General features: G+C 35.8%; 1 protein-coding gene across 3 annotated transcripts in view; it reads left to right on the top strand.

Annotated features, from left to right (window-relative positions):
• Wdr44 (WD repeat domain 44) overlaps positions 1-21533 on the top strand; it is a 90817-nt gene extending 69284 nt beyond the window's left edge. For 2 of the 3 annotated variants that reach the window (XM_004872143.3, XM_087199880.1), the window contains 7 exons: positions 6292-6414; positions 9783-9974; positions 10167-10268; positions 10613-10728; positions 11767-11894; positions 12275-12409; positions 20496-21533. In XM_004872143.3, the coding sequence (XP_004872200.1) occupies positions 6292-6414; positions 9783-9974; positions 10167-10268; positions 10613-10728; positions 11767-11894; positions 12275-12409; positions 20496-20590 (891 nt within the window). In that variant the 3' untranslated portion in view covers positions 20591-21533. The remainder of the gene's footprint in view (positions 1-6291; positions 6415-9782; positions 9975-10166; positions 10269-10612; positions 10729-11766; positions 11895-12274; positions 12410-20495) is intronic. The other variant, XM_087199881.1, reaches the window with a different exon arrangement.
• The last annotated feature ends 3330 nt before the right edge of the window (positions 21534-24863 follow it).

Below are 24863 nucleotides of genomic sequence, written 5' to 3'. Positions count from 1 at the left end.
AGTGTTTAGATGTTCATATCTCCTTTGTGGGAGTTATCAACAAGTTAAGTTTAAAAAGAGAGGTAATAGTTTGGGCTAGTAAGTAAATGTTTATATTAACAGCTTCTATTTAGATCTGTCCATGTATTTGGTACCTTTTGCTTTTTTATAAGCAGTAATTTTGGGAAGTAACTATCCTCAAGAAAATGAGTATGACTTCAACTACAAAGGTGAAGGAATTCTGATCTATCTAATCAAATCTGCCTTGAGGCTAATCTTCTACATTCATGAAATTATTAAATTTCATTTAACAATTCATTTTGTGATTTTTTTTCCCTTAGAGCAAAATTATTTCACAAGTATAGGGGCTATTTTGGTGCTGAATATCTCAACATTTTGTGAAAATTTCAGGAGATGTTTTAAATTTTATAGACAATAATTGAAGCATGAAATACTTTTTGGAAACCTTGCATGATACCCTACACTTTCTTTGTATTAAAATTGATCAGTAGTCAGAATCTAAAATATATTAAGAATTTGAAGGGGAAAGTAATAGGAGTATTTAGAAGCCTTGAATTGAGAAAAAGAAACTGACTTAAGCAAATTTATCGGGGGTATAAGTTGTGCTCATATATTTTAATTATGTCAGGAGAACCTCATTTAATTCAAGATATCCACAATGTATACTGGAAAGTCACTGGTATACATTGGCAGAGCTGGAGTTCATCTTTCAATCACTCCATTTATGAACTGCTACACCTATCATACCTGTTTCAGTGTTCTGGATGCTTTTTATAACTACCTATCAAAATCTCTGTCTCACCCTCCAAAACAAGCTTACCTCTAACATGCTAGCCTGATTTTAAAACAGTCCTAATTCTGTCTTTGTACTTCTTCCCTACCCTGTGCCCCTGAATTGTCAGAAGAGGGAAATTTGAGATGTCCTTAATCTGATAATAACATTCATCTTGAATAAGAAATGCAAAACAAATAATTGGAAACCTTCCATTCATTTTATTTTCTTAAACCATGTATTTCTCTGAAATGTTATACTAACTGGAAGAAATTAAATTTCCATTGGCCACAATATCAGTCAGGATTCTCCAGAGAAACAACTTTATTATACAGACATAGTTTTAATTTTTTTTTAATTTTTAAAAAAGTTTCACACATAATTGTAATTTTTATTTATGAATTATAAAAAGCATGATCAAAAATATGATTAGTGGTTTTGTTTGGGTTTCTTTAATTTTTTATAGGAAAAGACAAATTGCCATTAATACCCCTCAAAATACTCCCCTCACTTTAAGCACACTTATCTCATCATTTTTGCCACTTTCTGAAGCAGTTCTGGAAGTCCTTTCAGGAATATCTTTAGTTGTGCCATTCTGGCTGCCTCAGTGTCCTGAATTGATTCAAAATATTTACCTTTCGTGGTCATTTTGACTTTGGGGAAGAACCAGAAGTCGTATGGTGCCAGATCCAGTGAATAAGGTGGATGAAGACGCACATGTCATAATGTTTTTACAAGCCTGCCTTTCTATTGGATGGCAGTCAGCAACAGCATTCACTGTAATTTTGATCACGCTTTGTGAAAATACTCAGAAGGAGGACTTCCAGAACTGCTTCAGAAAGTGTGTATCAAGTGAAGAGAAGTATTTGAAGGAGCAATGTGTCTTTTGCTGCAATAATTTTTTATTTAAACACCATATTTTTTGATCAGCCCTTGTACATTGTGATTTTCCAACCATGTATACAATGTATGATGATAAAATCAAGGTAATTAGCATTTCTGTCTCCTTAAACAATTACTGCTTCTTTGTGTCAAGTACCTTCAAACTCCTCTTTGCTAGTTCTTTATTAAATATGTAATAAATTGTTGTGAATTGCAGATACCCTACTATGATGTAGAACACTAGAATTTATTCTTCCTATCTAGCTGCACTTTCGCACCTATTATACAACTTCCCTCTAGTCCCCTACCCCTGTACCCTTCCCTGGACCACTCTTCTAAAGAGGTTTATTGTAAGGATTTAGCTTATGCAATTATAGAACAGGCCCATAGGCTGGAAATATCAAGAGTTGAACCAAATCAGTGTTTGATTAAATACTTGGGTACTATAGCCTAGAAAACTTGATACATAAAATTAATCACTATTACTACCGCCTTACTAGAATGTATGTATATTCTTTTAATTCATTCTCTTTAGCCTTTCTCTAACATTTTATTGCTTAATACTGTTGATCTTTTTTGAAATACTCTTCTTGGTTTTACTTTCTCAGTTTCCTTCCTATCTCACTGACCACTCCCCTTTTTTTCCTTCATGGAAGAAATAGTAAAAAAAACATTACTGAGAACTATCCTATATACCAGGTACTTTTCACTCACTCAGAACTTATCCACTGATCACTTTACTACCTAGTTAAGAACATGAACTCTGGAGCCAGACTCTCAGGGTTCATATCCTACCTAGTTCGCCTTTTATAGGTGTGTGACCTTGGGCAAGCTCCTTGACTTCAAGATGCTTTATCTAAAAAATAGGCATAATAAAGATAGCTTCCTCTAGAGTATCGGGAAAGATTAACTGAGCTAGTAAATACACAGCACTTACTTAGAACACAGTAAATGTTCATTTGCTCAATTAAGCACTTAACAGTTTACCCCAGTTGCTGGGCATTGCATTTTGTACTGACTCTCCTGAGCATTGCCCTGAGTCATTTCAGCCAGGCGATTCTTGTATTCAATAAATTTGATAAAACTGTCATTTTATATTTCCTGTTATATTGTCTTATAAAACTTAGCAAAAAATATGCAATATTTGGTCATCTTGTATTTAAATAATTGGACTGGTACATGCTTAATATTTCCTATTAATGTACCAAGTATCATTTTAGACACTGAAGACTCAAACAAAAGTTAACTGTTTTACATGGGCTCTCTATTTGTACCCTCCACACATACTAGGTCATTATTTCCTTATCAAGGACTTTTTTAAAAAAGGTTTGTGCGGGTTAAGGAACATGCATGCCTAAAGGCATGTAGCTAAGGAGTAGAAGAGGAGATTCAAACCCCTTGGCTTGGGAGCATTACTCTAGCCTAGTCTTATTTCACAACAGCTAATGACCACATAGAAGCAGGATTACAAAACTAACAAATGTTGGACATATTGCAGAGTTTTTACAATTATTATAGATTTTGTTTCCATTTCTTTCCAAATCTCTTAAGAGACAGCAGTAATATGATTTAGTAGCAATTCAGCTACCTACTTGTCTCTGAATATATATTTTTAAGGGCCAGTGAGTTTATAGACTGGGTCTTCCTGGTTGTTGATAATTCAAATACCACTTTGTGCAGAGATAATATAGAAACCCAGAGTAAGCTATTTAGAAATTGTTAAAGAAGTTTTTCAGAGTAATTTGATGCCTGTTGAATCTAATCTTTTAAAACCAGGGCATCTACTTGTATAATACTAAAAATTGGCATTATGTTTTATATGCTTTTTATTTTCATTTAATTTTTCTAGTAATTTCTATATTTTTAATACTTTTTGTCCATAACTTACAGGAAGCTAAAAACAAAACCAATCCTCTAAAAATAGTTTGAGAACCACTGGTAGGATGATTTATTTGAATAGGACTCTGCTCCATACAAGAATAATCCCTAAGGGATTATCTTCACATTCCCAACCCCCCAGCCTCCACTCTCAGCCAGAGGAAAGGAACAAAATTTCTGCTGCTCTGCTCCACCTGTAGAGTACCTTTCTCTTTTTTCTCCACCTAAACAAAATATATTCATCCTTTAATGGTTTTCTTCAACCCCATCTCTTTCCTAATGCCTTGCTGACAACCAAAACAAATATTGACCTGTTTCACTTTCTGTGTCACTTATCCTATGCTTTTCTTATAAACTTTCATTTTTTACTTAACTGTTACCTATGCACATTTCTAGGTCATTTTTACAAGATTCCACAAACCACTAAAGGATGGGAACATCATAGTGCTTAGTTACACTAACTTGTTCAGCTTTGAAAGTTTTAAGATCTTATTTTACTATTATTTATTTTCTGTGTCTTATCACAATCAGTGTTTAAATAGTGGATTTTCTGTTTGTTAAAGGCTTATTTTATGCCAGGTAATAAAAATTAACTTTCGCCAGGTGTGGTGGTATGCACCTATAACCTGAGCAACTTAGCAAGACCCCATCTCAAAATAAAATATTAAAAAAAGGCTAGGGACATGCTTAGTGCAAAAGTCATGTGTTCAATCCACAGTATTAAAAATTGCTTGTTAATTATTAGAGTAATAGCCCATGCGTAGACAGTCTTTTGTTTGTTTTATTTTTTTACATGAGGATACTGGGCTTGTGAACTATCTAAGATCACAAAGCTAGTTAGAGGTAGAACTTTGATTTGGATCTAATTTCTTGACTTCTAAGATCAATATACTTAAATTTACTTTCATTTAGTCAATAAGTATTTAACAAATATCTCCTGCCATAATATAGCAAATCTTAACATGTCATGAGCACCTTCACTTAATACTTTAAAGATAACTTCACCTCTTTTGCATACACTTAAAGCTAGAGCTGAATAAAGCCAGTTTTTATTTTGTTGGGGTTTTATGTTTTTGATTTTGTTTTTGTTTTTGATTTTGGTCCTAGAGACTGAGCCCAGGGCCTGCTGCATGCTAAAAATACACTCTACCACTGAGCTACACCTCCATCTCTAAACAAAGCTGTCTGTTTGTTTGTTTTGAGACAGGGTCTTGTTGTATAATTCAGGCTGGCCTTATATTCACTATGTAGCCCAGACTGGCCTCGAACTCAACAGAGATCCTCCTCAGCCTGCCAAATGCTGGGATTATAACCATGTACCACCACGCCTGGCCTGAATGAAGCAAGTTTTAATGAGTAGTGGGCCATTGGATTAGTTTTTGTATAGTTGTTAGTAACAGAAAAGTGTAATGCAGAGTATATGCACTCTTTAAAACTTTCTGGAACTCAGTGGATCTTGAAAGTAAAAATAATTGCTATTAGATGTTTCAAAGGTGATTGTAAATCTTCCATATTCCGTGTGTGTGTGTGTGTGTGTGTGGTGCTGGGTATCAAATCCAGGGCCTTACACATTTAGGCAAGTGCTTTACCCACTGAGCTACACCCTCAGCCCCCAAATTATATTTTTAAATTGTAAAGTACACCATCTGTTTCAAAACAGGTATATTACATAAAACATACACTTTTTTAAATAGCCCAAAATAGCATATATATCTCAGTATAATTACATGTCTAAATCAGTATTTTTAGTTAGTCTTTTTACAGTCAAAGAATAAACATTCTTAATTACTTTCAGCAAATGACAAAGCATCTTGGTGCTTTTACTGACATATGACATATGTTCTACTTAATTACTCTGCCAAACAGTGTAGTGGCTAGAGCCTAGACCTGAAGCCAGATCACCTGAGCTCAAATCCTACCTCTGCCACTAACAAACTGTGTAATCTTAGGCGAGTTATTTAACCTCTCTGTTCTCATTTGTCAAAGGGGATAATAACACATTTACTTCAGAGTTGCTGTATAGTGCTAAGAACAATATTTTGCAAATTGTATGTATTCAGTGTCATTATTACCTTGATTTGTTTAGCACCTTAAAGCATACTGAAGAATAGTAGGGTCCCCTTAGAGTTTCCTCATTCAGCATAACCTATAGTTTTCCCACTTAGATTCTTTCCTGGATGATGATACCATCACAGTTCCTAACTCTATTATACTACCTCTTCTAGCTTTGAAAGTTCTATAATCTATTCTGGTGGATTGACAGTTTCTATTCTCTAATTTTCTTGCCTAGAGTGTGACAGGTGCACAATAACTTCATTTCCATACTGCATTTACACATTATTGAAGACATTGTAAGTGACGATTAGGATCCTCATGAGTTAAAATTCACTGGTGTTATCATTGTGAAAAATAACAACTGAAATGGCAATCAAATGAATAGATGCCTTATATTCATAGTAAGTTTCAGTATGTGCAGACTATAAAGACCAGGTACACCTTAGTCTCCTGCTGGTGCCTGTCAGATTTCTTTGGTCATAAATCCTAAGATTAATGCTAATTTCAGAACAGGTAATGTGAAAAAGTCTGAGTTGATGGAATGTGTTATTAAACTGAGAAAAAAATGAGATGTTCCAACGGAATTGGATAATCTTGTGCTTCTGATGCTATACATAACAATAGCACTATTGAGTAACAGAAAACCAAAAGTTCAGTTTTATTGTATAGTTTTTCACATGATAATAATACTGTTTTCTCCATAGAACTACTTTCTGCTTTCTTCTTCAATGGACAAAACAGTCAGGTTATGGCACATTTCCAGAAGAGAATGCCTTTGCTGCTTTCAACATATAGATTTTGTCACTGCCATAGCTTTCCATCCAAGAGTAAGTAATTATTTATTTACTTTTTGTCAGGCTAAAAGAAAGATGAGGGAACTTGGCTTCTCTGGAGGACAATTGTACTACTAGGAAAAAATTATTAATCACATTGAGAGCCACTTAAAATGTCATTCCATTTTGCTTTAAAAATGGGAAAGAAAATAAATGTTCTGCAAATCTGTGTTAGAAGTGAGAATGTTTTAGATATAATAGAATATTCTAGATACTATAAAATGTTACATTCTAGATATAAGTCATCCTAAACCTTAAATAAGACATGCAGAGTATAATGTGCCCTACTAAAGATGAGAGATACTGGAAATGGAGGAAGAAGATGAAACAGCAGGTGTAAAATGAGAACAAGAAGTATATAGACAGGAATTGTGGGAGAGGTAGAAGACAAAGTAGAAAAGATTAAAAGGGGGCAGGGAGGAAAGTAACTGGGCATGGTGGCACACACCTGTAATCCCAGCGCCTGGGAGGCTGAGGCAGGAGGATCACTGCAAGTTTGAGGTCAGCCTGGGGTACATAGTGAGTTCAAGGCCAGCCTTAACTACATAGTGAGACCCTGTCTCAAAAAAATCCATTATAAAATATAGTGAATTCCTATTTAATGTCTGAAAACATTGTTAGTATTTTTGTTGTTTGTTTTTGAGATAAGGTCTCATTGTGTTGCCCAAGCTGGCCTTGGGTCTTGGGCTTAGTTGATCCTCCTACCTCAGCCTCCCATGTAGCTGGGACTATAAGAGCATACTACCACCCCTGGCTCACATCCTTATTGATTTCTTTCAGTCTAGAAAATCTTTCAATATCTTTCCCCTAGACAGAATTTCATTATTTCAACCAAAGGATAAAAAAAAATCTACTGTCATGGAATTGCAGGCCTATTATATGCCCTTATAGGATAGAGCCACCAAACGCTTAAGTATAAATCAGTTTTCATTTTTTGCAGCTATATGCTCAAGGGAAATCACATATTGGTACCAACTCAACTAGCTACATTAAAATAAGTGGAGGACTTGAGCTGACCCTACCACGGCTTTCTCCCCTATTTTGATATATGGTTACATTTCCAATCATATTCCCAATTCTTATTCTTTACCCCCAAATTAGAAGACCAAATTTCTTGCTGCAATATAATTGCCCTCTCTAGACAGGCTTATAACATAGGCACTAATAATTCTTAACCCTTAAGAAAATTTGGTTAAGAACTTTTAAAAATCAAAAATATCTGTTCTAGGGCTAGGGATTTGGCTCAGTGGTTTCGCTGCCTACTGCGCAAGCACAAGGACCTGAGTTTGATCCCCGGTACCAAAAAAAAAAATCTGATCTATGTTAATACCATATCAGTTTTGACCATCAAACTAATTGTTAGAGGCTTTTTTCTGAATATTATCTCCATCCTGGCTCCTAAAGATGCAGCAGAAAGATAGATTTACCCCTATTAGAAGCTGTGAACAAAATCCTTCCTTCCACCTTATTTTAACTATACAGTCTCAGGGTGGAAAGAGATACTGAGTTATAATGTAATACTATGGTTGTCTGTGTAGCTTCTTATTATTAGGTCTCTGTTCAGTCAGTCAGTGATTTTTCTCTAATTTTATTTTGGAAACAAATGCCATATTTCAAAAAACTCTCCTGACCTGGAGGGATTTTGAGAGGTGCTGGGGAAGAATAGGGTGGTGTCAACATTTTCTTTAGCAGTATGACCGTCACTGTGATGTTGCCTAGAAGGAAAGTTGCAGAGTTATAGATGAAATAGCAAATTGGAGATACACACATGTATGTTTCTAACTAAAATTTTAAATTAGAAGACCAAAATGAAGTATGTTTTACTTGTTCAGCTCTTCTGGTAGACTGAATAGCACTTACTAAAGCATAGCCATAAAAATACTGTCATGGCCGGCATAGTGGCACACTCCCAGCACTCTGGGAGGCTGAGGCTGCAGAATAGCAACTTTGTGCCAGCTTGGATAACTTAGCAGTTTAGTAAGACCCGGTCTCAAAATTTAATAAGGGCCGGGGACATAGCTCAGTGCAAAGACTCTGAGTTTAATCCCTAGCATTGCAAAAAAAATTGTCCATCATTTGTGGATTGTCCTTGACAGACTTTGGAGGTGGGTAAGAATAATATGTAATCTTGAGTGGAGAAGAAAATGTTTTTCTTGTTGTGGTCCCCCAAATTTTTAAGCTTTATTTACGTTTCCAAAAACTAGACTAGCTTAGAGGTAGGACTAGTTTACAGCAGGATTTTTTATCTCTGGCACTATTAACGTTCTTTTTTTATTATTCATTGATTTTATTGGTACATTTTAGGTATACAATATACTGACATTCATTATTGGGAATTTTTAGCTTTACATAATATATCTTGGGCCCCCCCCCCATTCCCCTGCCCTCCCTTCAACCCCTCCACCCCTCACTGTTTACAAAGACTTTGTTTCTATTTTTTCTTTTTCTCACTATTAACATTCTTGCAGAGGGAAGGAAACCTGTCACGTGCAAAGCATTATAGGATGTTTAGTATCATTCCTGGCCTCTTCCTACTAGATACTGGTACTACCCTAGGCTGTGACAACCAAAACTGTCTTCAGACATTGCTAGATGTCGACTGTGGGCCTGATGTGCCCCAAATTGAGGCCTCTTGATTAAACAGTGAGATGATTCTCTGCTGACATAGTATTAAAGTTTTAAAAAATGGTTCTGTAGGCCAATAACTAGTGTTATTCTTTTATCCCAACATTATGTGTATCTCAGAGGAGAGTGTGGCATAGGATAGTGTCTCTTAAAGCATGGTCCTTGAAGGTCCTAGCCCTGTTTGCTTATTACCACCCCCCAAACAAGGTCTGTGATGAAATACTTTGGAAAACACTACCCACTTCATCTTCTTTTTAGAGATTGAGAATACAGGTTAGCTGAGAATCCTATTGTTCATGACCTAGAGTATCTCAAACTTGTTCAATTACAGAACCTTCTTCCATGAAGTATAAACTGGCACATTTTCTATTAACATCTGTACTTTGGGAAAAGCAATTTAAGAATGTAATAAAGTGATTAGAATGTTATTTCTCTAAAACAAACACCGAAATTTCTAATTGTTACTACTGTTTTTAATCTATAAAATAATGATTGCTTAAATAATACTTTTGGACTAGGGGTATGGCTCAGTGGTAGAGCACTTGCCTAGAATTTGTGCAGCCCTGGGTTCAGTCCCCAATAAGAGAGGGAGAGGTAGCAGAGAGGAATGAAGCAAGGATACTTTTCAAGTGAAATCTACATTTTAAAACATCATTTCTAACAGATTTAGTGTTTTGATTTGCTGTGTTTTTCTTGATGTGGTACAATAAAAGCTTTCTCTTTTGTCACCTTTTTAGGATGACAGATACTTTCTCAGTGGTTCATTAGATGGAAAGCTCCGCCTTTGGAATATACCTGACAAAAAAGTGGCTTTATGGAATGAAGTAGATGGTCAGACAAAATTGATCACAGCTGCAAATTTCTGTCAGAATGGCAAATATGCGGTGATTGGGACCTATGATGGTAGATGTATTTTCTATGATACAGAGGTGAATGATTATCCTTTGTTAATTGTGTAATTGAATACTTAATAAAACCCTTGTAGGTTTGGACAAGTTTCTTATCCCTTTGGGCATTAATTGTCTTATCTGTAAGTTAGGGAAATAATACCATATCTGAGAATTAGATTATTTTGAAGTTTCTTTTAATTCTGATGTTTTTAATTTATGATTTCATTTTAGCATTTGAAATACCATACACAAATACATGTCCGATCTACTAGAGGCCGCAACAAGGTTGGAAGAAAAATTACTGGCATTGAACCTTTACCTGGAGAAAATAAGGTACTATAATTCAGAAGCATCTGCAGTCAAACTACAGATTTTTTTCTTGCGATAAAGTCTCTGCAGTTCAGGCTGGCCTTAAACTCACTGTGGAGCCCAGGCTGGCCTCAAACATGAAGTGATCCTCCTGCCTTAGCCTTCCAAGTGCTGGGATTCCAGTTATGCACCACTATGCCCAGTAGTACTCTATAGATTCTTGAAAGTTTTAGTATCTAGACAAAGAATGTATTCATTGTCCTATGGTATACTACCTTTTCTTGTTTTGATATTGTTTGTCTTATATATGTATAACACCATTTTTATGTTAAATGATATTTTTAACTTTTCCTTTGATTTATTTTTAGATACTGGTAACCTCAAATGACTCCAGAATCAGACTATATGATCTGAGAGATCTATCATTGTCCATGAAGTATAAGGGTTATGTTAATAGCAGCAGCCAGATCAAAGCAAGTTTCAGGTAAATTGGCATTGACATTCTTAAAAGAGGTCAGAACATTTTCCCTTGCTCCTACTATTCCATACAACTATGTCTTATGTTTATATGGAGGTTTTCATTTCTTTGTACTTTTATAGCTGGTATCTCATTGTCATCATGCATACTCATCTACCTGAATGGTAGGTAAGAGTTAGAATTGCCCCTATTCTGTAGATGAAGAAAGCAAAACCCAGAAATTTAAGTGATTGGCCTAAAGTCACAGTCAGTTGCACAACCAGGATTAGAACTTTCTCAGCTCCAGAACTTTGCTTTTGTACTTTCATATAAGCTTTTAAGAGTAGGCTTATTCCTTCTCCATTTGTCTTGATCCTTTTAGGTGCAAGAGCTAAGAAAGCATTTCATTACCCTAAAGCAAAATGTCCTGTCTTTATACCTTTATTTATCATTATTATTTGAACACTTAATGTGGGATATGTAGGCTCACCTGAAACAGGATTGCCTGCCTATCCTTTCTTTCTAGTCCTCTTTCAGCTCTTTTCTGATCAGTTCTTTTCTTCTTGAATTACCCAGTGATTTCCGTATAACTCAACCGGTAATAATACACTGCTTCTCTCATCCTTTAACTCATTGTTTCTTTCAGTGTGGTTTAACTAGCATCACACTTGTCAGGGCTTTGATGAAAATACAAATGCTAGGCCTGGAATGTAGTTCAGTGGTACAGTGCTTGCCTAGCATGCCTGATAACCCTGAGTTCAAAGCCTAGAATACACACAAAATACCTATGCCAGTCCCCTCCCCAACCACCACCACCACCACCACCACCACCACACACACACACACACACACACACACACACACACACACACACACACACACTCACACACACACACACACACACACACACATTCCCACATTACCAGACCTGTTCATTCAGAACCTCCAGAATGAGCCTAGTTTTCAACAACTCCCTCAGATATTATTTTAGGTATTTTGAATTAGGAAGCACTGATAGAAGGAAACCTTAATTTAAAATATTTTTTGACCCTTCTTCAAATTTAGCCACGATTTTACTTACCTCGTTAGTGGTTCAGAAGATAAATATGTTTATATTTGGAGTACTTACCATGATCTAAGCAAGTTTACTTCAGTCAGGAGAGATCGTAATGACTTCTGGGAAGGTATTAAAGGTAAGTAAATACCTACTTATATATATCTTATAAGTGAATAAGGTAGAAATATACTACAATAAACTTGTGTAGGCATTATCTTAGAGGAAGTTTGGTGGTTCTAACTGGATTTACTATTTGACTTTGCTTGTTTGATTTTTCTGTACCAAGAAAGAATTTACCCTGGTCTAAAATTTGAAAAGTCATGTACTCTTACAACATGTTATGTGATATTTTTTAGGAAATATTTCTAGGTTTTAAATTGTTCTTAGTTATTTATGTAGTTTTTACGGATATTTGGCAATAACACACTTGTTTGTTAATTTTAAAGAACATTTTGCACATTGTCTTGATGTTTAGTGTCAAATTTGTCAGTTATCCTGAAGTAAATTTTTCCCTAGCACATAATGCAGTTGTCACATCAGCCATCTTTGCCCCAAACCCAAGTTTGATGTTATCTTTGGATGTGCAATCTGAAAAATCAGAAGGGAACAATAAAGGAGAAGATGCTGACGTTTTAGATACCACATCCACTGGTAGGTGCCTATACTGTATTTGTCCTGTGTTTAATCTAGTCAGCACTTAGTACCATCACTGACCTGGTACTGGATAGTATGAAGTTTTCATTTATATAAAGAATATCTCTTGTTTACAGCACAATAGTTGTCACATATCCATTTCTGAACATTTCAGTAATATATTTCTTACAAGTTTTTTTTAAACTACCTGACAGTTTACCCAAAGCATTGCTTGAGCAAGTGTCATTTCAACCAGTTGATTCTTAAATTGAATAAATTTGATAAAATTATTTTCTCTTATGTTATCTTATTAATGAAAAATATGCAATTTTTGCTCAGCTTGCATTTAAATAATTGGACTAGTAAGTAAATTTACCTAGGAATTAATGAAAATTTTTGAAGTTCATAATTTTTATAGGTAACCATTCCATTTAAAGAAAAACAAACCAGATATATATGTCATTCAGATTTCTGTCACCATGACTGAGTACATGAGGAAGTCAATTTAGAGGAGCAAAGGTTTATTTTGGCTATGAGTTTCAGAGGTTTCAGTCCATGGTCAGCTGGCTCCATTGCTTTTAGACCTGTGGTGAGGCAGAAACATGGCAGAAGTACATGGCAGAGGAAAGCTACTCACCTCCTGGCAGCCATGAAACAGAGAGAAAGAGAATCAGAGAGGAAGGGGCCAGGGACAAAATGGACCTTTCAATGGTAGGCCCCCAGTGACCTACTTCCTCTAACTAGACTTCACCTTCTAACAGCCCATTCAACTAACATCCTCATGATACAACCAACCGCATCTCTAGGCCCCACCTCTGAACATTGCTGCATTGAGGATCAAGCCTTCAATACATGAGTCTTTGGGGAACACTTCATATTTAAACAGTAATACTGCAAATGAAAATGATTTTATTATCCGTCCCTTATTTTATACTGTAATTTCTAAGACAGAGAGTTTATAGGTCTTATTAATTATTGCCACTGCTTACTGTTGTGCTTCCCTACATATAATAGATGTTCAATAAACATTTGTTGACTAAATGAATTAAATTCAAATGAAGGGAAGGTTCTTTTCTACTTGCCACAAATTTACAGTTTCTCAAGATAGTTAGCTACATAATAAGCCTATAATTTCTTACCATTTGTGGTATATGATTTGAGAATGAGTAGTAATTCCAGTTATATAAAATGCTTAGATTAGGAAGTAAAAAGTAACTGTCAACAAGTAGCATTAGTGAGTGCCAACCAATTATATAAAAATGATCCCTGCTAGTCAATCAGAGTATGGTAAGGCCATGCAAATTAGGACTACATGTTAGTAAAAATAGGTTTGTATTATTTAAGTAAGTTATAGAAGCCAGGCATGGTAATGTATGCCTACAATCCCAGCTACTAGAGAAGCTGAGGCAGGAGAATCAACAGTTGAAACCGTCTGGGGCAGCTTAGTGAGACTCTCAAAATAAAAAAGGGCTAGGGATGTAGCTCACTGGTAGACTGCTTGCCTATCATGTTTGAGGCCCTGGGTTCAATCCCCATTACCAAAACATAAATTGCAGAATAATTTATTAAATGATTTTTTTTCCATCCTGCAGGCTATAACGAGGCCTTTAAAGAGCCATAAAGTCATAGCAGACATTAGGGTATACAAAGAATACTTCTAAAATTATATGAGAATGCTACAGAGTTTTCAAATACTTGTAATTTGATCTCAAGTAACTTCCCTTGTATCATTTGCACTGTCCATTCCACATGCTATGCCTTCTGTCTGTGGAGGAAAATTTTTTTTAAGTTCTTTTATTGGTACATTTTAGGTATACAATACATTTACATTTCTCATTGGGGACTTGTACTTTTACATGATGTATCTTGGTTCTTATTTTTTCCCCATTCCCAGCATTCCCTTCACCCCTCCACCCTTCCCTATTTACAAAGACTTTGTTTGCATTTTTTCCATTTCTCATAATTTTTCCTTTCCCTTCTTTCCTTTCCCCTACCCCTCCCACTTCCCCTTCCCCTTTGGACCTTTTCTTCCTATTTCACATTATCAATTATTCATTTTAATCATTGGTACATTTTAGGTATACAATATAATGACATTCATCATTGGAAATTTGCAGCTTTACATAATCTCTCTTGGTTCTTATTTTTCCCCCTTCCCCTGCCCTCCCTTCAACCCTTCCATCCCTCCCTATTTACAAAGATTTTGTTTCCATATTTCCATTTTCTCATATTAATTCCACTCCCTTCTTTCCGTTCCCCTTCCCCTCCCACTTCCCCTTCCCCTTTGCCCCTTTTCTTCCTATTTCACATTATCTGTTATATGTTTTAGTCCTTATTTAGACTTTCAGTTTCTCACACTGGAGAAACTATTCGGTATTCACACACGTATGTGCTATTTATTTCACTTAAGAGTATCGCCTCAATATGTATCCATTTAGCTATAAATGTCTCTAATTTCTCATTTTTTTCTGGTTGAGTAGTACTCAATTTTATTTAAAAAAAAAACCACATTTTCTTTATCCAGTCTCCAGTTGATGGGCATTTGGGCTGTTTCCAAGTTTTAGCTATTACAAACTGTGCTGCTATGAACATGGGCGCACATATATCACTGTGGTATGATTTTTTAACTCTTTTGGGAAGATACACAGCAGGGGAATAGCTTGGTCAAATGGGACTTGCAGTCCTAGTTCCTTGAAGTATCTCCATACTGATTTCCACAGTGGTTGCACCAGTCTACACTCCCACCAGCAGTGGAGGAGGGTTCCTCTTTCCCCACAGCCCTGCCAGCATTTGTTATTGGTTGACTTCATGATAGCAGCCATTCTTTCTGAAGTGAGGTAGAATCTCGGCGTTGTTTTCATTTGCATCTCTCGAATGACCAATGATGTTGAACATTTTTTCATATATTTATTTGCTATTTGTACTTTTTTTCTGAGAAATGTCTGTTCATTTCAGATGCCCATTTTCGGATTGGGTCTTTAAATTTGGGAGGTCTGATTTTTAAAAGTTCTTTATAGATTCGAGATAGTAAACCTTTGTCTGAGGAAGAGCAGGTGAAGATTTTTTCCCACATTGTGGGTTGTCTCTTCACACTGCTGGTGGTTTCTCTTGCTGTGCAGAAGCTTTTTAATAAGAAGAGATCCCACTTGTTGATTGTGCTAGTTCACGGGCAACTGAGGTTTTGTTCATAAAATCTTTTCCTACACCAGTGTCTTGAAGAATTCTACCTAACCTCTGTTCCAGCCGATTCAGTGTTTCTATTTTAATATTTGCATCTTTAATTCATTTTGATTTTAGTTGAGTGCATGGTGAGAGATATAGGTCTAGTTTTAATCTTTGGCAAGTTGAAACCCAATTTTTCCAGCACCATTTATTAAAGAAGCTATCTTTCCTCCAGTGAGGGTGTTTACCTCCTTTATCGAAGATGAGGTAGCTGAGTGTGTCTGGAGTTCTTTCTGCATCTTCTAATCTGTGCCCCTGGTCCTCAGGTCTGTTTCTTTGCCAGTACCATGCTATGTTTATCACAGTAGCTTTGTACTGTAGTTTCAAGTTGGAGATTGTGATACCCCCTGCCATGTCTCTGTTACCTAGAATTGCTTTTGCTATTCTGGGTCTCTTCTTGTTCCAAATGAATTTTTGGATTATTTTCTCAAGGCCCGTAAAGTATGCTGCTGGGATCTCAATTGGGATTGCATTGAATCTATATAGCAGTTTTGGTAGTATGGCCATTTTCACTATATTAATCCTTCCTACCCAGGAGCAGGGGATGTCTGTCCATTTTCTGACATCATCTTCAATCTCTCTTTTCAGAGTGCTATAGTTTTCAGAGAAGAGGTCTTTGATTTCTTTTGTTAGGTTGATTCCTAGGTATTTCAAGTTTTTTGGATGCTATTGTGAAAGGAATTATTTGCCCTATTTCTCTCTCACTGAGTCTGTTGTTCGTGCACAGAAAAGCCATTGCTTTTTGTGTGTTGACCTTGTATCCAGCTACTTTACTGAATTTGGTTATTAAGTCTAGAAGACTTATGCTGGAGTTCTTGGGGTCTTCTATATAGAGTATTATGTCATCTGCAAATAATGACAATTTGACTTCTTCGTTTTCTAACTTTATTTCTTTTATTTCTTTCTCTTCTCTAATTGCTGTGGCTAATGTTTCCAAAACTATATTGAGCACTAGTGGTGATCGTGGACATCCTTGTCTTGTTCCTGATTTTAGTGTGAAGGATTTCAGTTTTTGACCAATTAGTATGATATTGGCTGTTGGTTTTTCATAGATGACTTCTATCAGTTTGAGTTAGAGACCATCTATTCCAATTTTTTGTAGGGTTTATATCATAAATGCATGTTGGATTTTGTCAAATGCTTTTTCTGCATCTATGGAGATAATCATGTGGTTTTTGTCCTTGGCTCTATTGATATAGTGTATTACATTGATTGATTTGCATGTGTTGAACCATCCCTGCATCCCTGAGATGAATCCCCCTTGGTCAGGGTGTATGATCTTTTGATGATCTTCTGCATTCTGTTTCCCAGTATCTTATTAAGGATTTTTGCATCTATAGTCATTAGTGAGACTGGCCTATAGTTCTCTTTTTCAGTTGGGTCTTTCCCTGCTTTGGGGATCAAGGTGATGCTTGCTTCCAGGAATGAATTTGGGAGTATTGCTTCCCTTTCAATTTCATTGAAGAGTTTAAACAGTAGTGGCAGTAGTTCCTCTATAAATGTCCTGTAGAATTCAGCAGTGAAGCCATCAGGACTGGGCTTTTCTTAGTTGGTAAGTTTTTAATTACATTTTCAATTTCCTTGATTGATATTGGGTTGTTTAGAATTTTTAGGTCGTCTTCGTTCAACTTTGGTAATTCATATGTATCTAGGAATCTGTCCATTTCTTCTGTGTTGTCCATCTTATTGGCGTATAGGTTCTGGAAGTAGGTATTGATGATCCTCTGGAATTCTGCTTGGCCTGTTGTCATTTCACCCTTTTCATTCCTAATTGCATGGATTTGGGCCTTTTCTTTCCTTTTTCATATAAGGTTGGCTAAGGTTTTGTCAATTTTGTTGATTCTTTCGAAGAACCAACTCTTGGCTTCATTAATTTTTGGTGTCATTCTCTTAGTCTCCATTGCATTGACTTCTCCTCTGATCTTTATAATTTCCTCCCTTGTATGAGCTCTGGGGTTGTCCTGTTCTTCTTTTTCTAGAAGCTTGATATTCAGCATCAGGTTGCTTAATTGGGCTCGCTCTGTTTCCCTAGTATGAGTATTCACTGCTATGAATTTCCCTCGTAAGACTGCTTTCATTGTGTCCCATAGATTCTGACATGTTGTGTTGTCATTGTCATTTAATTGAAGGAACTGTCTGATTTCTTCTTTAATTTCCTCTGTGACCCATTGGTTATTCAGAAGTCTGTCGTTCAATTTCCATGTTTTATGAAACTTTTGCGGTTTGTTTTGCTATGGATCTCCAATTTCATCGCACTATGGTCTGATAATATACAGGGGATAACTTCAATTCCTTTGCACTTACGTAAACATATTCTATAAGAAAGTATATGGTCTATTTTGGAGAACAACCCGTGTGCGTCTGTGGAGGAAATTTTTGATAACCAAGATAAACTTCAGTGTTGCCCTTCTTTTCCTTTTTTTTTTCTTGTCTCATCTCGTCTCGTCTCTTTTCTTTTCTTTTCTTTTTTCGGCAGTGGAAATAAAACCCAGGAACTCACACTGTAAAGCCAGATGCTCTACCATTGAGTGACATCCTCAGCCCCGACATTTCTTTCAGTTTCAAGATTTAAAATTAAACCAAGTCAGAATTATTAAGCCTTTACTAAATGCCTATTTGGAAATACTGCATTCGTTTTTCCTTTCCTTTTCAGAAGTAAATCCAGTTTGTCTTCTAACTTAAGTGATGTGGGTTTTTTCTTTTCTTTTTTTTAACCTGATTATGCCTTTTTTTGTTGTTGTTTTTTTTGTTGTTGTTGTTAAATTCTTTTATTGGTACATTTTAGGTATACAACACAATTACATTTCTCACTGGGAATTGTACCTTTACATAATGCATCTTGGTTCTTGTTTTTTCCCCATTCCTAGCCCTCCCTTCACCCCCTCCACCCTTCCCTACTTACAAAGACTTTATTTCCATTTTTTCCATTTCTCATCATTTTTCCTTTCCTTTCCCCTGTCCCTCCCACTACCCCTACCCCTTGGTCCTTTTCTTCCTATTTTGCATTATCGATTATTCATTCTAATCATTGGTACATTTTAGGTATACAATATAATGACATTCATCATTGGAAATTTGCACCTTTACATAATCTCTCTTGGTTCTTATTTTTCACCCTTGCCCACCCCTCCCTTCAACGCCTCCAGTCCTCCCTATTTACAAAGATTTTGTTCCTACTTTTCCATTTCCTCATATTAATCCCATTCCCTTCTATCCTTTCCCCTAGCCCTCCCACTTCCTTCCCCTTTGCCCCTTTTCTTCCTATTTCACATTACCTGTTATGCATTTTAGTCCTTATTTACACTTTCAGTTTCTCACACCAGAGAAACTATTCGGTATTTATACATGTGTGTCCTATTTATTTCACTTAAGAGTATCGCCTCAATGTGCATCCACTTAGCTATAAATGTCTCTAATTTCTCATTTTTTATGGCTGAGTAGTACTCCATTTTATTTTTAAAAAACCACATTTGCTTTATCCAGTCTCCAGTTGATGGGCATTTGTGCTGTTTACAAGTTTTAGCTATCACAAACTGTGCTGCTATGAACATGGGTGCACATATATCACTGTGGTATGATTATGCCTTTTTACACTATATACGCATTTTCTACACATTCTAGAGGAAATCCTAGCTTTTCATGCAACTTGAGAAAAAGTGAATTATTTAATATTTTTAGAAACCTTCTAAAAAAATGTACAACTCTAATAAGGTTCCTTTAATTCACTTGGTTGTTTTTGAAGAAACACAAGTTTAATGGGTTATGCTCAGATTTTTATTTGTTGTTTTGTGCCTGTCTAGGTGTAATCTTGGAATAAACTCTTAAATATCCACGGTGCGGGATCAGAAAATATATCCAGTTGTCCTCTCTTTATTTCTCTCTACGTTTGGCAGTTTCAGCCTGTTTTCCTCCAGTCTAAAATGTTGGTGATAACATGGTTTACAGGATTGTGATGAGAAATAAAAATAACATGTAAAGTGCCTAGCAAAATGCCTGCCATGTAGTAGACCTTATCCTTTTTTATTAACAAGTCTTAGAAAGCATTTTATATATGATATTTATTTTCTTCTCTAGCTTTTCTCATATGCCTTAATCCTTTGCTATTGCTACTGCTGCACAGCATGACGATATGTCAAGAGGGCAGTAAGGAATGTTCAAAGGCTTAGAATATGTTTTTAGCCTAAGTGAAACCATTTTGTCTGACTCACCTTGTTTACAGCTTTCAAGTTAAAATGTAGATTATTCTTTTCCTTACCAATCAGTCCTTTTTACATCTAATTTTACCTATGTATGATAGAATTAGTTTACATTGAATTTGTATGTAAAATCCTTCTACAGAACTGACAAATGTAAGAAATAAGCCATTTACCACAGTTACATAAATCTTCAGTACAGAAGGGTAAATTACGCAAAAGGTGCTGTCAGCACTCACAGAGCAAATGTTGATACTTCATTTCATAGCAGTTTCAATATGTCGGCTGTACAATAAGCTTTACTGTCTACCTAGTTAGAGACCCCTGTTAGCAACAGATTTGTTCAGCTGATCTCATTCTGCCAGCTTTCCAGCCCTGCAGCTGAATGATACACTAGCCTCTTTCCATAAATGGAGGCATTAGACAACTTATAGGCCTAGGCTACCTGGGAGTTAATCCAGGCATCCAGGCTCCAGGGAACTGTAATATCTTCAAGCCAGGGAAAGAACATCTAAGACAAGGTAAGTAGAAGTGAGCCTCAGAAAGGAGGTAACGTACAGTGGGATGAAAAGGCTGCATACAGAGAGAATCTTCTGTGTGTGTGGCAAGTCATGGGCATGTGCTAATTGTGGCAGCAGGCTACATTTGCTTTTAAAATCAACTGAAATCCTTTTTCCTATGCTTTTAAGGTATCATGAAGACAGATAACACAGAAGTTCTTCTCTCTGCTGACTTCACTGGAGCAATCAAAGTGTTTATTAACAAAAGGAAAAATATATCTTAATTTGAAATGACATTTAAAATAAACAGTAAGTTTCTATATGTATCAGAACTGAAAAATATAGTGTTTCAGTCTAACATCCTCTTTTTAATTTTTTTGAAAGTTATTCAAATATAATATATTTTTTGAGAGGCAATGTAACAATCTAGGAAACCCTGAACTGATGGACTAGAAAGGATGTAGCTAGATTAACATTGTCAAGCATCAGACTTTATGTTTTGTTACGTTTGTGTTTTTGTTATATAATTATAAACATGCACAGGTTTCTGCATGAAAAGATATTAATATATTAATCATATGTGTGTGCCTTTTGGTTACATGCACTAAATCTAACAAGTTAAATTATTCCAGCGGCTCTTTTGGCCTCTTACTGGGGTATAGTCTTGTTTTTAGCTTTAACAGTTTCTTTTGCACAAAATTTCATTTTTAAGAAAAAGTGGTATCTTTTGACTTGAGTTATTGTTTTTGAAAATGTTAGGTTTTCAATAGGTCAATAACCATGTGTAAATGGTTTTTATAAATTTCTCAATTTGGGGCAAAATTTTTTTGTGGTCTGAATTGTGGACTTCAGATCCTTTTCTTTGTATGTGTATATAATTTTTTTCTTTGCCACACTGGAGCACAATGTTTCTATGTAAAGAATTCTTTTCATTCTTTATCCATGAGCACTAGGCTTTGCTCACTTAAAAAAAATAAGCCGCATTAAGGAGTGAGTCTTCTTTTTTACAATAATGTAAAAATGAACTGTTTACATTTTTTAAAGCATTGTAGTTTTTAAAGATTAAGCTGTTTTGTTTTGTGTTGTTGAATTTGAAAGCCTTTGTAAATATCAATACAATGTACCAATGAAATAACATCTGGGGCAGTGGAGCCCTGATCATGTTGTTGATGGTTAGCATATGTTTCTGAAAATTAAATATGTATTATTAAAAGTTGGTCGCCAACACTTGTTAAATGTGACTTATTTTCAGATGACTTCAGTAAATTGAGGAATTCAAGAAAAGCAAGTTCTTGTTTTAATAATTTGATTTTTGCAAATGGATGACCAAAGTTTAGACCCCTAAATTATAATACATTAGCTACAGAATTTTAAAAAAATATTTTAAAGTCAAATTCTAGAATGAATACTGCTGAGAGTTCAGCCATATGCTCATATGTCTTTTATTGCATTTGTTTTCAGTATGTAAATGAGAAGCTGGGGAGCCGTGTCATATCCTTGTTAAGTTAGCTTGGTCTCCGAGTGTGCTGAGTTTTCTCACTGACTGCATATTGTATCCCTTGTTTTAGCCCTGTACGGCCTTCTTCCTCTTGCCAGTGCTATGCTGTCTTCCTTTCCCCTCCCTTCCGCTTCCTCACCTTCTGCTCTCTCCCTTCTTGTTATCTTTCCTCTTACTTTACTCTCTTATACGCTGTCTGACATACTGAATTTTTATGCCATTGGGTTTCTAACGAGTCACAGTTTCTTTAGTCTCAAGCTCTGGGCAATAACGTGATCGATCCAGTGTTCCTGTTTTGCTTTTAATGTCATCAGCTTTTTGAGGTAGCTTGGCTGTCTCTGATGTCTGCCTCATCACTTGTAGCCTGCCACAGTGCTGGTTGCTTTTACTGCAGAATATCAGGATATTGCCATATGAACATTTCCTTATAGGTATTATATGGTCATTTGAACAAAAAAAATAGTTGGGATACAAGCTTAAAAGGATAATACTAACACTTGCTATCACTACATAAATACACTAAAAAGTTACAATCAGAAGGTCAGTTTGTAAAAATAGCATCAAGATGTATAAAAAGAACAATTGACCATTATTCCTTCCTAAAATGAGTGTTAGAAACTTTGTGGGTGTTGTGATATTACAGAACAAACCACAAGTTGTAGAGTCAGATGATCTTGGATTTTCCCTCCATGAGCACATTCCTTGGGCAAGTTATTTCTCCATGTTAACTTCTGTTTCCTTATGTGTAATATGGGGATACCTAACTCAAATTGTAAAGGTTGCTAAGAATCATGGATATATAAAGCTTGGCGTCTAGCAAGTACGCAACAAATGTACATTTCTCATTGCCTTTCTCAAATCCCTGAGTAACTTCTCAGACCAAAAACAAAAAAAAAGATAACATATGGAAACGGGTTTTTTTAGACACAGGGTTTTCATGGATATTTAGAATTTTAGGTATTAATATAGGGCGTGTGTGTGTTAACTCAAGGCACTTTTTAAAATTATCACCATCGATCACCTCATAAAAGAGAACATTTTAATAGTTTGAAAAAATCAGATCAAACACAATCTTAAAAATTAAAGCAACAAGAATTTGCAAAAGTAAGTAAACCTGGCTTTTGAAAAAAGTAATTATGGTCCCATATTTTGTAATTCTCCTTTGGTGAAAACCTCATCGTGGACTTGCTGTGGCAAGCCAAGAACCACTATGTTAGATGAATGATTTAATCTTCCATTCAGATCTCTTTGAAGAGTCATACTGTCTTTTTTGCCCTAATTGAAATGAAAACACTAATAACAACATAATATGGCATGCCATTTTTCACTGGTCATACTATACAGTTGGGTGGTGGCTTTTTAGTCTCTGAAATGTATATTTAACATTAATATATCCATCTCTCAATTGGAGTGAAACGAATTATCAAAATATTTCTAATTGCTTTTAATATCGGGACTAAAAGTAAAGACATGTTTGGGATTAAATTATTCTTCATAGGTTTTTTTAAAGAAACACTTTCCTATTGCACAGGTTTTTTGCTTCCTGCCTTATTCATCAAACAGATGCATTTCGAGCATCTTCTATTTACAAAAACTGTTGGGAGTAGAGAATAAGGCATCATTCCTGTGCCAGAAGACCTCACAGTCTGGTTGAGAAGATGCCCTCAGAAACGAAAGGCTTGAAAAACTGTCTTGTGACTGTGTCCCTAGATACATCTCTTTCTACCCCTATCCCTGTATATTCTACCCTACCTAGTAAATCATGGTAGCCACTTGGTTTTCAGGCCAGTTTTTGTTACTCTAATACAATAAGCAGCAAGGATTATATGGGTAAAAGAGTTCATGAGTAAGCCATAGGTAAGGCAGAGAAAAAGGAGTACCTATCATGTCAACATTTTCTTTGGTCTCTGGCTCTCCCTGTCTAGCTGAGAATCATTGCCTTATTTCTTGAAAAAAATCTTAACTGTCTTCTATTTTGAACTAACTCTGTGATTAACAGATCCTGTTCTCCCAACTCTCTTATTCTCTTCAGTTCTGAAGGTTGGCCTTTTTCGTTTTGTCCTCTAGATTTGGGTCATCTCATTTCTTAGGGCAATGGTGACGAACCTATGCCACACATGCTGCAACAGGCATGCAGAGCTCTCTCTATTGGCACATGAGCCAAGTCTCCCCAGCAGCTGAGCGTCACATAACAGTTTTTTCTAAACTAAAACCTCAGTGTTCAGATTTAACTGCAGTATTGGCACTTTGCAATAAATAAGTGGGTTTTGGGTTGCATTTTGGGCACTCAGTCTCTAAAAGGTTTGCCATCACTATCCCACAGAATCCAGGCTTCCCCTGTTGGCCACAGCCACTTTTCTGGGGAGATACATTCACAATGATTCAACAGAGCCAATGTTAGGATGTGTGTAAAGTCAGGGGAGAAACTCACCACAGGGTCCCTAATAAATCAACTGCCCTCACGCAAACTGTCTAGGATGGTCCAAGCTGATCCATTTTGCATGTACATTCATCTCCTTGTATTACATTGTTTATAAATTTTGGAATCACTTGATTTACTAAAAAGTGGCAAAGAAAATATGGAGTTCTCATAGAAGTGCTTGCCTAGCATCTGTGAAACACTGAGTTCACTCTCCAGAGCTCTTATACACCCCTTATCAAATTTCCCTTAATGTTAATATCTTACATTACCATAGTACATTTATCGGAACTAAGAAAACAACCCTGGTACATTAAGTAATTTTTAGTCTTTATTTGATTACACCAGCTTTTCCACTAATGTCCTTTTCCTGAGATCCAATCCAGGATATAACATTGTATCTAACATGCATCATGCTTTTTAAATTTTAAAAAATTTTATTTTCAATTTTTTAATTTTTAAAGAATAATTTTTAATTTTTGCAAAAAAGTTCTCATATCCTTACATCCATTTTTTCCCCACTGTTAACATTTTACATTACTATGGTACACTTCTCGTCACAATTATGGAGCCAACATTGATATGACTACCCAAACTCCACATTTACTTGGACTTCACTAGTTTTTTACCTAATGGCTTT

The sequence above is a fragment of the Heterocephalus glaber genome, unplaced genomic scaffold (assembly GCF_053883595.1).
Source record: "Heterocephalus glaber isolate CG9 unplaced genomic scaffold, H.glaber_assembly_v1.0 deba00001730, whole genome shotgun sequence".
Lineage (NCBI taxonomy): Eukaryota > Metazoa > Chordata > Mammalia > Rodentia > Bathyergidae > Heterocephalus > Heterocephalus glaber.
The sequence above is the reverse complement of the archived record's forward strand: the minus strand, read 5'-3'. Positions and strand labels throughout refer to the sequence as shown.